We start from the raw sequence: 12,854 nt of genomic DNA, 5'->3' as shown, positions 1-12,854 counted from the left end.
GTGAGATGGCAGAGGTCCTGGGAGACTGTGCCCCCCTGCTTGTTCAGGTAGGCTACTACCGAGGAATTGTCCGACATGATGCCCACAACTTTCCCCGAGATTTGACCCGAGAAGTGACGGAGAGCCAGCAGTACCGCTTTCAATTCTAGCCAGTTGATATGGGCTGTCCGCTCGACCGTGGACCAGGAACCGCTGACGTGATCGTCGTTGAGGTGGGCCCCCCAGCCCTCCTTGGAGGCATCGGAGAAGAGGAGGACTTCGGGGGGAGATGGGCCGAGGGGCATCCCCACGAGCAGGTTGCACGGGTCCTTCCACCAGAGAAGAGAATGCTTGACCTCTCCGGTAAGGGTGATGTGTTGACGGGTGTCTCCCCTTAGCGGGGACCACTGGGACTTGAGGAGCCACTGTAGGGGTCGCATTCTCAGTCTGCTCCTGGGTATTAACCTCTCGACGGAGGCCATGTGGCCCAGGAGGACTTGGCACTGTTTGGCCGTGAGGAACCCGGTCGATAGTGCCTGCACGACGAGGGAAGAGAGATTCTGGATTCGCTTCTCTACTGGGAATGCCTGCATGAGGGAAGAGTCCAGAACCATACCCAGGTACGTGACTCTCTGTCTTGGAATGAAATCTGACTTCGTCCGGTTGACCGTGGAGCCCAATTTGCGGATGAAAGCTAGGACTATCCCCAGGTGGTCGCGGCATAGCTGGGCGGAGTGTGCCAGGATCAGCCAATCGTCCAGGTAACGGAGTAGGCGAATCCCTCTGGAGTGGGACCACGCTGAGACGAGTTTGAACACTCTGGTGAAGACTTGGGGTGCTGTGGAGAGGCCGAAGCATAGGCAGGTGAATTGAAAAGTGGTCCCCTTGTGGACGAAGCGGAGGAATTTTCGGGATGAGGGATGGACAGGTATTTGGAAATAGGCGTCCTGGAGGTCCAGGGACACCATGAAGTCCCCTTCCCTGATAGACGCCCTCACGGCCTCTGGGGTGTCCATCCGGAACTTCGTCAGGGAAAGGAACTTGTTGAGAGGAGACAGATCGATGACAGGTCTCCACCCCCCTGTAGCCTTTGGTACTAGGAATAGCCTCGAGTAGAACCCCGGGTCCGGAGTTGAGACTTCCTCGAGTGCTCCTTTCTGGAGCAGAGTGGAGATTTCCTCCACTAGGGCCCGCCCGCGATCCGAGTCCGGATGGTAGTTGCTGACTTGGATGGGATAGGGGGAGAGGCTGGGGATGGTGTGAAAAGGAAGACGATAGCCTGCCTTGATAACCTGGATGGTCCAGTCCTCCGCCCCGGCAGCCTCCCATTCTCTCCAGTAGAGAGAGAGGCAACCTCCTATCCTGTGCGGGAGGGCAGGCGAGTTCCTAGAATTTCCTGCGTTGGGGTCCAGAGCCTCTATAATGTTTGCGCCCCTGTTCTCTATTGGGGAAGGGGCGGGGCTTTCCTGTCTGGGCTTTGGACTTCGAATGGGGAGGGGGCCCGTCTTCCCGCTTAGGGAGACGAAAAGGCTGCCTCTGCGTCTGAAAGGACCGAGGGGTCGATGGGGGGGTGGTCCTTGGCCTCGAGCTAGAGACGGCTGTTCTCTCGATGGCTCTGTTGTGTAACAACTGGTTGGTGCTAGTGATTGCCGAGTCCACCACATCCGGGGGAATCAGCGTGTGGGTGAGCAGGGGGGCCCTCCTCAAAGGAGCATAAATCTCCCTGAGGAGGGGGTCACTGGGGTCCCCGAGGATGGTGTCTCTCCTGCGGGACTCGAAGTTGGCCCAGGACGTTGAGAGACAGGAAGCCTGATGCTTCAGGGCTCTGCTCGCGCTTGCCAAAAAAGCCTGGAGGTCGCATTCTTCCTGGGGTTGTAGTTCGGGTAAGAACTCCCTCGCCGAGGCAAGGAGGCGTTCTAGCCAGGAGTTCACCGCCAGGGACAGAGCCAGTGAATGAATGTGGTCGCTGACTTCCCTGCCGGAGAGGAGGACGTTTCGTCTGCGCAGCGACTCGGCGTCCGCCTTAACCAGCTCTGGTAACCTCGCCGGGATCGAGGCTGGTCTGAGGGTTGACCCCGATGGGGTGTAGAAGCGCTTCTGGTGTTCCAATGGGACCGGATGCCAACGCGCCCTCTCGGTCGTCCTTGTTGCGAGAGCGTCGGAGGCCTGGGCCATGGCCCTCGCCGTCTGCGTACTCCATGGAAGGTGGAGGGGAGTAGGCTGGGCTTTGTGAGAGTTGGCCGCCATGAAGATGTCAGACTCGAATGTGGCTTCCTCTTCTTTCGGGGGGCCCAGTCGATTCGCCCTCCGAACCCTCGCGAGGACGTCCGAGAAGGAAGGTGGGACCACCATCGAGGATTCCGACTGGGAAACGGGAGGGGAAAGGGAGCGTGACCCCCCCCCTACGGCGCTGTGGACATCGTCGTCGGCGTAGGAGGGGTCGGCACGGGCAGAGAGGAACCGCACGCTACCATCCTCGTCACTGATGGGTTCAGGGGGGGGCTGAGCAAGTGGAAGCTGGTCGAGGGGGGCCCTTGGGGGCGGAGACTCCTCACGAGCTTCCGTGCGGTGCACGAACCGCGCTTGAGAAGCGCGGAAAAATTCCCGTTGGGCCTCCATCTGTTCCTTCAACGTAGTGACGAGTGAACAGAGAGTGGGGAGGAGGTCCGGGGAATGTCCTCTTGGAGGGTCCCGCCTGGGTGCGGATGGTCCGGGAGACGCCAGGGGGAGACTGCCTCCTCCGGACGAAGCTGAGTCACCTACGACGAACGCGCGTGTGGGTACACCTCGGGCTTCCTGCCCACCGGGCATAGAAAGGGTTCCGGTGATGACCCGGCTCGTCTGACGAGAGGTGGAAGGGGTGGGACTGGGGGTCACCCGAGAAGGAGAAGAGGCTGACGCGCTCCGAATCTCCGAACTCGGTTCCTTTGTCCGTGGGGGGGTGGAGCTGCCGGGGAGTATGGACGCAACCGGGAAAAAGCTCGTACCCGGGGGGTAGTTCGCGGGGGCCAATGGCGCGTGCCCGTCGAAACTAGCCCCCCTTTTAGCAGGAACAGGAGACAATTTAGCCTGAGACTGACTCGGGGCGGCTATTGTGCAACCTTTCCGTTTACTACGCTTAGGAGGGGGGAGACAACTGCCCGCGTCCTCCGCCGACGTAGCATGCCTTCTCTTTGTGTCGGGTGAGGGGGGAAGCCATCTTCCTGGTCCGCGTATCTTGACCCGTGGCTGCACCTTCCGGTGAGCATGAAAATACGCGGACCACTGCTTATCACCCCATTGAGCGCACGTAGTACACGGGGATGAAGGGGAACATGCCAGATTCCGACAATTGATACACCAAGAGTGTGGGTCCACAGTTGTCGGTGGGAGAAGAGCCCGGCAGCGAAATTCACCACGGGCGAAGGCACACATGCTATCGCGAACAACAACACTAGGATCAGATTCCATACTTACAGAGAAGCGGAGAATACCCGGTGGAGATTAAAGAGAGGGATAAAGGGGACTCAAGCGCTTCCAAGCAGGGGGAAGGCGGCGATGCAGGACGTTCCACACAAAGGACGCCGTTGGAAGGGTGTAGAAGGCCGATGCCGATTGCGTTCGAGATAATCGAACGATCCAAGCAGGGGGAAGGCGGCGATGCAGGACGTTCCACACAAAGGACGCCGTTGGAAGGGTGTAGAAGGCCGATGCCGATTGCGTTCGAGAGAATCGAACGATGCGGGATTGGCGCAGGAAATTAATTTCCTGATACAAGCACGGAACTGTGAGAGATGTTGACTCGATCGCTACCGCTTAGACAATGGAGCTTCTACCCTCCTACCCTTGCGGGGGGAGGGGGGGCCCCCCTTGCCCCAGGAGGGCCCCTTACTGAGGATAATGGTTGCCCAGACCCTCGGAGTGAGGTGTTTTCAAGCACACACAGTGTTAGCGGTAGAAACGCGCCGCGTATCCTTGGGTAAGGAGTACCGAAGAGTTTGTATTCTTCGGAACAAATACATCAAATGATGGGTATCAAACAATTTATAACTATATTTGAAGCTTACCTGTAAAGCCTATTTTGCAGATACAGTTGGTCTCATTATTTGAAACAACACACTTGCCCCCATTGTCGCATACTCTGTCACAGGTAGACAAAGATGTTTCACACCGTTCTCCTGTGTACTGAGGTGTACAGAAGCACTGTAACTTAGGGACTCCTTTCTCATCTGTAGAGTTATGATAACACTTGCCACCATTCTGGCAATAATCTGAACATCTGCCAATAAGACAAGAGAATTTGTTGAGTCACATCCTTAGCATTTCCCATCTTTCATAGTTCCAACACATTTGCCATCTTTCATAGTACCAACACAACTAATATCAGTACAATACTTTTACATTATTTATTAACAGAAAATCATAGCATAGGTATTTAGATAAATACCTAAGTAAGATGCTGTAATGATTACAATTTATCTTATATTATTTGTTTTTGTTTTGTTATCATTTGTCTGTGATTTTCATTTATTATTAGTTATATGTCACTTTATTATTATTTACTATTTACCTGTTTGTTTATTATTTAACTATACCTATGCATTTATTTATGTATTTTATTTGTTATTTACATTATTATAGTTTTTATTTATTGTTTTATTATATGATTTTTTTTTTCGCATCCGACCTAGATATGGATCAAAAGGTCTCCTGTCGGCATGCTCCGCCTTTGTAATCCTTTGTAAAACAAGTGTCCCTCGTATCCATATAATCTTACTATGATTCTTTATTCTGGAATAATTTAAACCAAATCCTTTTTCTACTGTTATCAACATTCTGGCTCTAAAATTTAAAAAGTTTTCAAGCTATCCCACACATAATTTTTGCACACTTCAAAATTTCCTCATCGAAACATATGAATAATTTTTCTTCTCCCTCCTCCACCATGTCCTTTGCTCTATTTCATAGATATTCTAACATATTCTTCCAATTTACATGGTACCCATATTCTTTCAATTTACCACTCATCCCTATCACTTTTAGCACCTCTCTGACTAAGAAACTGATAAGAGTATCTGCTTATGGTGGTCCTTCAAAATGGATGGATGAAAGAGTCACCTTCTTGCTGCCTATTTTCAAAACCCATCAACCCCCTAACTACAGATGTACCCCTCAGGGATTAACATCCTGTCTCCAGGCCAGGCCCAGAATCTTTATCAGCTTCAACTGTATTTCATCCACATTTTCATAAACAGAGAGTTGACAAATAAAGACTACTCCCCTTCTCTTACTATGATGACCAATATAATCAACAAAACTTGGAAATTGTCAAGCAAAGCTGAATATAAAAATGTGTGACTCATGAGAGGTACTACAGAGGAATGAACAAAAAACTCAAAATTGGCAAACATTTGTCAACACACTTGATCATTAAACAAACACCAGAAAACTGTACAAGACACTTAACAGCAATACATTGTCCAACAGTAACACAACACACTCACACAGCAATAACCACAACAGTCAACTTGCCCTCAAACTGACAACAAGCAAACATACTTATAAATCATTTTGCACAGACAAACCATCTCACCCTCATGACCAACACAACATTCAGTGTAAGAAAGGCTCCCTCACAAACCCAGACAACACACCCTTCATAGACAGCCAGATGAAACATATAATCCATAATCTCAAGCATCCATCCGCCTGTGGCCCTGACAATATAAGTAACATCCACTTAAATCACCTTGGACCACATGTCATGCACCCACTCACCAACATTGCAAACTAGGTCTCTTAATCCAACACTTGCCAACTGCCACCTATGCAGATATTTGAGCCTAGGACATAAACCTACTTCAGGAACTGGCCCAGGACATAAAACATCTATTCCTGGGCCCAAACTTCTGCACAAGTGGCGGTTGGCAAATGTTGCATTAAGAGACCTAGATGTACAGCTATTCGCACTACACTATACCCGACATCTGTAAACATGGAAAAATCATCACTATTCTCAAATCTCAGCCAAGGCGACATAACACATCCCTGACGAAGTCCCACCTCTACCTCGAACCACTCACTCTCTCCATTTCTAATCCTGACACATGCTCTACTACTCTCATAAAAACTCTTGACTGCTCCTAGAAGCTTTCCTCCTACCCCATATATCTGCAAAACTTCCCACAGTGATTTCCTGTCTACCCTGGCATACAAGTATGCACCATAAAATGGCCAATCATCGCACATCAGAAATTTTAAGAATGGAATACTATAGGGAACAGTTCTATCCCCTACACTCTTTAATCAATACATGCATAATATATCCACGAACAGTTCTATCCCCTACACTCTTTAATCTATACATGCATAATATATCCACACCCAACATCTCAGAAATACAAATCTCTTCTTGCATAGATGACATAACAATAACATGCACACACCATAACACAGACAAAGCTGCAAAAATACTACAATTCAATACTCAATACATTCAACACCTGATTCACTGCAAATAGACTCCAAATAGCCCCAACCAAATCTACAGCCACACTTCTCACCAATTGGACAGTAGAAAACAAATACATACCACACTATATCAACAACACTCTCATAACATACACACATACACCAAAGATTCTTGACATAACATATGATACATCCATGTCATTCAAACAGTACATCACAAACATACAAATTAAATGCACACCTAGACTGAATGTGTTTAAATCAACTGCAGGAGCAACATTTGGACAAAACAAAGAAACTATTACTACAATATACAAACAAAGCATACACTTGGTGATGAATTATGTGAGCCATGCACAGGAGCCTAATCTCACTAAGACACACTTTAACAACCTACAGACCATACAAAATAAGGCCCTAAAGACAATTACAGGCTGACTAAACAACACCTACAGACAATTTACACCGTGAAATGGAAGTCCTCAAAGCCAAGGATCACCTTGAATTAAGAGTAAACACTTTCTGTAGCCTCCACAAACGCAGCCCACCCAGTACACTACATAGCAGGAACCCCTACTGATGCCAAGAAACATCCAAACAACACCCAAATACCTATATCACACACAAATACTCTCTTCTCTTCTTCCACAACCACCAGCCTCCAGAAGCATATCCATAATCATATCACTCACTACTTCATCAACAAACTGAAAGACAATACATTGCTATATGCCAGACCCTTTAATATCCATCCCTCTCACCCCAAAAGGACAAAGTTCACCTGGCCAGACTGTGGTGTGGCCATCTTCCAGCCCTTCTACGCTACCAGAAGAGGCTGAATGATGGCATCACATTTAACTGTCCAGGATGCAACACTTCACCCCATACTATACAACACATTATGGAAGACTGCATTGTACACAAGCACACATGCCAACAACATAATATTATTTAATCTATACATGCATGACTTACCCACGCCAGACACCTCAGAAATACAAATCTCTTCTTACGCAGACGACATAACAATCACATGCACACATCGTAACACAGACAAAGCTGCAGAAATAATCCAGCCTTACCTTGACACACTCAACACATGGTTCATCACAAACAGACTCAAAATAGCTCCAACCAAATCTACAGCAACACTTCTCACCAACTGGACAAAAGAACACAAATACATACCTCATCTCTACATCAACAACACTCTAATACCACACACAAACACACCGAAAATTCTTGGTGTAACATACGATACATCCATGTCTTTCAAACAACACCTCACAAACATAAAAAACAAATGCACACCTAGACTTAACGCACTTAAGTCAATCACTGGAACAACATTTGGACAAAACAAAGAAACTAATATAACAATATACAAACAATGTATACGCTCAGTGATGAATTATGCGAGTCCTGCATGGGCTCCTAATCTCAGTGAGACACACCACAACACCCTTCAAATCATACAAAACAAAGCCCTAAAAACAATTACAGGCTGCACAAATACATCACCTACAGACCATTTACACCATGAAACAAAAGTCCTCAAAGTCAAGGAACACCTCGACATGAGAGGCACACAAACACTTGCTGCAGCCACCACAAACACATCACACCCGTTACACTACATAGCAGAACACCCACACACACCAAGAAACATTAAAACTACACCCAAAGACCTTTATTACACAAAGATACTCTCTTCTCTTCCTCCACAACCACCAAATACCAGCCTCCGGAAACATATTCATAATCATATCACTCACCGCTCCATTAACACACTGAAAGACAACACACTGCTGCATGCCAGACCCCCTGATATCCACCCTTCTGAATCCTCTCTCCCACGTAAGGACAGAGTCCACTTGGCCAGACTGCGATGCGGTCACCACCCAGCACTTCTAAGCTACCAGAGGAGGCTGGACGACCGTGTTGTGAACAGCTGCCCAGGATGTAACACTTCACCCCATACCATACAACACATAATGGAAGACTGCATTATACACAATCATGCACGCAAACAACACAACATACACTCTATAAAGGATTTGTGGGAAAACCCAGTCTCGGCTGTGGCCTTCCTTGGGGAGACGGGACTGCTCGGACAGACAGTCTAGGGAACGACAACAACAACAACAACAACAACAACAACATAATATACACTCAATAAAGAATTTGTTAGAAAATTTTCCTCATTCCAGCTTTGGCATTCCAAAGGGAGGAATGAGAGAATATAAGAAAATTGGTTGTAATAGCAGAAGAAAGAAAAATGAGGATTGAAGAGTAGAATACCTATTTTGAAGACAGAGTGTCAGCCTTTCAAGGTTGCACCTCCAAATGGAGTTAAGGATGTTCAAGGATTTAAAAATGGGCAGCAGGGAGATGGCCTTGCATCTGGTGTGTGACTCAATACCATGTGCTAAATTGTGTGTTGCTCATAATATAAGTACATATCTTCCTCACTGGGAAACTGGGGCCTTAAATTCATCACCAACAAACCTGTAAGCCATTTACCTGTAAGTGCCGCAATTTGGTCCTGTATACATTGGCTCACATTGACATCTTGGGCCATCAGGAGTCATAACACATTCACCTTTCTTGCAGTACAAGTTACATTGATTCTTCTTGTCAGACATCATGATACATTGCCTCTTTCCATCTGTGGAAAAAATTGCATTATTGAAATAAAGTCTGAAAGCACATGAAATATTTTCTTATCTAGTATTATCAAATCCCACTAATATATGCATTCAAATAGCATACTGAAAAATTAAAAATTAAAGATTTGTGAAAAGGAGGAATCATTACATATTTCATTTGTATCAACAAACAGTGCTATCAGACAGCATAACTTCATATATGTTATTTAACACTCCAGTGAAAATGCTTTTTTTTTTTTCTTCTTCTTCTTTTAATTACAGTACGAAGTCCCCTATGAGGGGCACCGTCCTAGCCTTCCGATAGGGGGGAGTTTGTGACGTTAAAACATATCACATATCAATTACTCGTTTGATGAATATGAGGAAAAAAGGGAAATGAGAAAGAGGAATGACTCAAAGAATCACATCCATTAAAGATGAACAGTAAAAATGTGTCTATATATATATATACATATATATATATATATATATATATATATATATATATATTTTTTTTTGCAGTAATTCACAAGGCACACGTGAAAATAATATGCAGAAAAAACCACTGGGAAATAAGAAGCTTAGTCCGAACGTTTTCGTCTATTTAAGACATTATCAAGGAATACACACCTTTGTCTCTGTAACTGTGTATTCCTTGATGTCTTAAATAGACGAAAACGTTCGGACTAAGCTTCTTATCTCCCAGTGGTTTTTTCTCTATATAAAATATATTTTTTTTTGTATATATATATTGTATATATATATATATATATATATATATATATATATATATATATATATATATATAAGCATGAGGGGAGGGGGGTAGGGGTTTGCCGATTTAATGAAGTAGCCTTGCTGTGGATGTGCTGTGTCTTGCGCCACTGCTTCTGACCCAGGACGGTGGGTGACATGCAGGGATGACCTGTCATCCAGGAGGAACCAGGATAAGAGGGAGGGAGGGAGGTGGATGGGAGTGGAGCATATGAGGCTGGAATGAGTGGGAGTGGTTTTTATGCATCTTTTTTTGGCTACATCCCATGTAAAGGGGGAAAAAGCCTTTGGTATATATATGTATGTATGTATGTATGTATATATATATATATATATATATATTACACACACATTGGAACCTCGACTCAGAGTTAATTCATTCCATGATGGAGCTCATAACTCCAATTATTTGTATCTCAAATAAATTTTCCTGATTAAAACGAAATGAAATGCCATTAATCTGTTCAGGCCCACTAAAAACCATCTCTTTTTTTTGTTTCATGTTTTTAAATAAGAAAACTGTACTTATAAATAAGTGGCTAAAAAAAAAAAAAAAAAAAAAAAAAAAAAAAAAATGGGGGGGGGGGAGATGCAGGGATAACCCGTCATCTAGAAGGAGCCAAGATAAGGGGGAGGAAAGAAGCCCAGGGTGAATGGGAGAGGAGTATGTGGATATGGAATGGGTGGGATTGGCTTTTATGCCTTTGTTTTTGGCTCCCTCCCTTGTACATGCATACAACCAAAGGCTTTCTCCCCCTTATAAGAAAAGTAGCCAAAAAAAAAAAAAAAGGCAAACCACTCCCACCCATTCCATCCCTAACATACTCCACTTCCCTCCACCCTCTTCCCTCCCTCTTTTCTTGGCACCTAATGGATGATGGGTCATCCCTGCATCTCACCCACTGCCCTGGGTCAGAAGCAGTGTTACAAGACACAGCAGATCCACAGCAAGGCCACTTCATGAAATCAGCAACCCCCCCCCCCCTTTTTGTCCCCTCATGCAGAAAAGGAGAAGACGGGGAGAAATCCCTTGGGGCTGCATCAATTTATAAGGTCATAAATTGACCTCCTTTGTAAGGGAGGAAAAGCCATTAGGATATGTATGTATATACATATATATATATATATATATATATATATATATATATATATATATATATATTTATATATATATATATATATATATATATATATATATATATATATATATATTATTAAATGGGGGGACGGAGAGGGGGTGTCGCTGATTTAATGAAGCGGCCTTGCTGTGGATGTGCTGTGTCTGGCGACACTGCTTCTGACCCAGGGCAGTGGACAAGGTGCAGGGATGACCCGTCATCCAGGAGGTGCTCAGATAAGAGGGGGGGGTGGAAGGGTGTGGAGTGTATTCAGGGATGGAATGGGTGGAAATGATTTTATGCCATTTCCCTTTTTGGCTACCTCCCTTGTAAGGGGGAAAAAGCCTTGGTATATGTATGTATGTATGTATGTATGCCAATTTCTAATACTTTGCATTTTCTGATACCGACATTAACTTTCCACTCTTGGTTTTGGGCATATGAGTGACCTCAATTTGCAGTCCTTAACTCTCTCTCTCTCTCTCCAACTCTTTTCACATGGTTTTTGTCATCTGCAAACATGTTAGCGTAGCTTGCTGTAGCTTCATGTCATTTGCATCGGGAACATTACAGAACTAGTATTTACCCTTGTGCCTTCAAAGGTAACTAAATTTACCTAGTTGTACCTAGTTGTATTTTACGGGACTAGAGCTATGCTCGTTTTGACCCATTTTTGTATCTCTCCACATCCAGTTTGCTTTTGAATTCGTGTATAGTTCTGGCATTAACTGTTTCACTGTTCAATTTGTTCCAGACATCAATCACTCTGTGTGGGAAACTTCTTTTTCAGATCTCTTCTGTAGCTGTATTTCTTTAGTTTTTTAGCATGTCCTCTTGTTTCTCTTTGGTCCCATTTTAATAGGTCCTCTCTATCAAGAATTTCCATTCCTTTCATAATTCTGAAAATGGTCAACAAATCGCCTCTCTCCCTTCTCTGCTCTAACAATGTCAGTTGTAAAATGAGAAGTATGTGGACTTGGATTAGGGACTTCCTCTTTTTATACTTTTCTCCCATGTGGAGTCAGGACAAAAAATGTGCTTCAGCTTAAGTCAACCATCTTACAAGGGGATTAAGACTATTTGTACATATAACTTTTCAAATTGTAATCTATAGATGCTAAGAAAATGACAAATGCATGAAAGATTTACCTGATCCTGTTTTTTCTGTGGTGCCAATGGGACAAACGCAGCTGTAAGTTTTGGGTGTTGAAAGGAGACAAATAGCACTGCTATCACATGGATCCCCTTCACATGGGTTTGGCACTGAAAAATAAATAAATGAATGAATACATAAATTATTCTATAAATGCACAGAAATCAAATATATATGGTGGAGTATGTTTTGCTGCATTGTTTCCAATCCAGGTAGTGGGCAGGAGACACAAGAAACTAAGATAAGAGGGGGGCAAGGGTTGTGCATGAGAGTGGAATGGGTGGGACTGGGTGTGTGCCTTTGACTTGACTACCTCCTTGTAAGGTGGGAAGAACCCCTTGGTATATAAACAGATACAAATATAAGAAAGGAGAATGTGAAGCTATGAGATTGTATAAAACTGTGGGGGGATGGGTTAGAGGTAGTGAAGACCTTTTATGATGGGTGTCAAGTTTGTGTAAGTGTGGTAACTATGGAATACCACATATTTGAGGCAGGGGTGTGTAATGTTACCATGAATGTTTAATTTCTATATGGATGGGATGATGAACAACGTGTATACAAGAGTCTAATATAGGTAGAGGACACTCCTCTGATAGCAGAGACACAGAGGGACTTTCTGAGTTTGGTAAGGTTTGTTGAAGGGGGAAATGGAAAGTTGTGTAAAAGAGTACATTATGAGGCAATAGCTGCAGATGAAGCAGTTATCTTTACCCTGTACACTTGGACAGT

The 12,854-nt window shown here is 44.8% G+C and overlaps 1 protein-coding gene across 2 annotated transcripts in view; it reads right to left on the bottom strand.

The window, feature by feature from the left end:
* The window catches only part of LRP1 (LDL receptor protein 1), a 494,362-nt gene that overhangs the window by 27,427 nt on the left and 454,081 nt on the right, over positions 1-12,854 (bottom strand). For both annotated transcript variants that reach the window (XM_076213442.1, XM_076213443.1), the window contains 3 exons: positions 12,119-12,232; positions 8,953-9,097; positions 4,026-4,237 (listed from right to left, as the gene is read on the bottom strand). In XM_076213442.1, the coding sequence (XP_076069557.1) occupies positions 4,026-4,237; positions 8,953-9,097; positions 12,119-12,232 (471 nt within the window). The remainder of the gene's footprint in view (positions 1-4,025; positions 4,238-8,952; positions 9,098-12,118; positions 12,233-12,854) is intronic.

Source organism: Oratosquilla oratoria, chromosome 31 (genome assembly GCF_046742065.1).
Source record: "Oratosquilla oratoria isolate Oo_2021 chromosome 31, ASM4674206v1, whole genome shotgun sequence".
In the NCBI taxonomy this organism is placed as follows: Eukaryota; Metazoa; Arthropoda; class Malacostraca; order Stomatopoda; family Squillidae; genus Oratosquilla; species Oratosquilla oratoria.
Note: the sequence above shows the minus strand (reverse complement) of the source record. Positions and strands in the feature narration are given on the sequence as shown.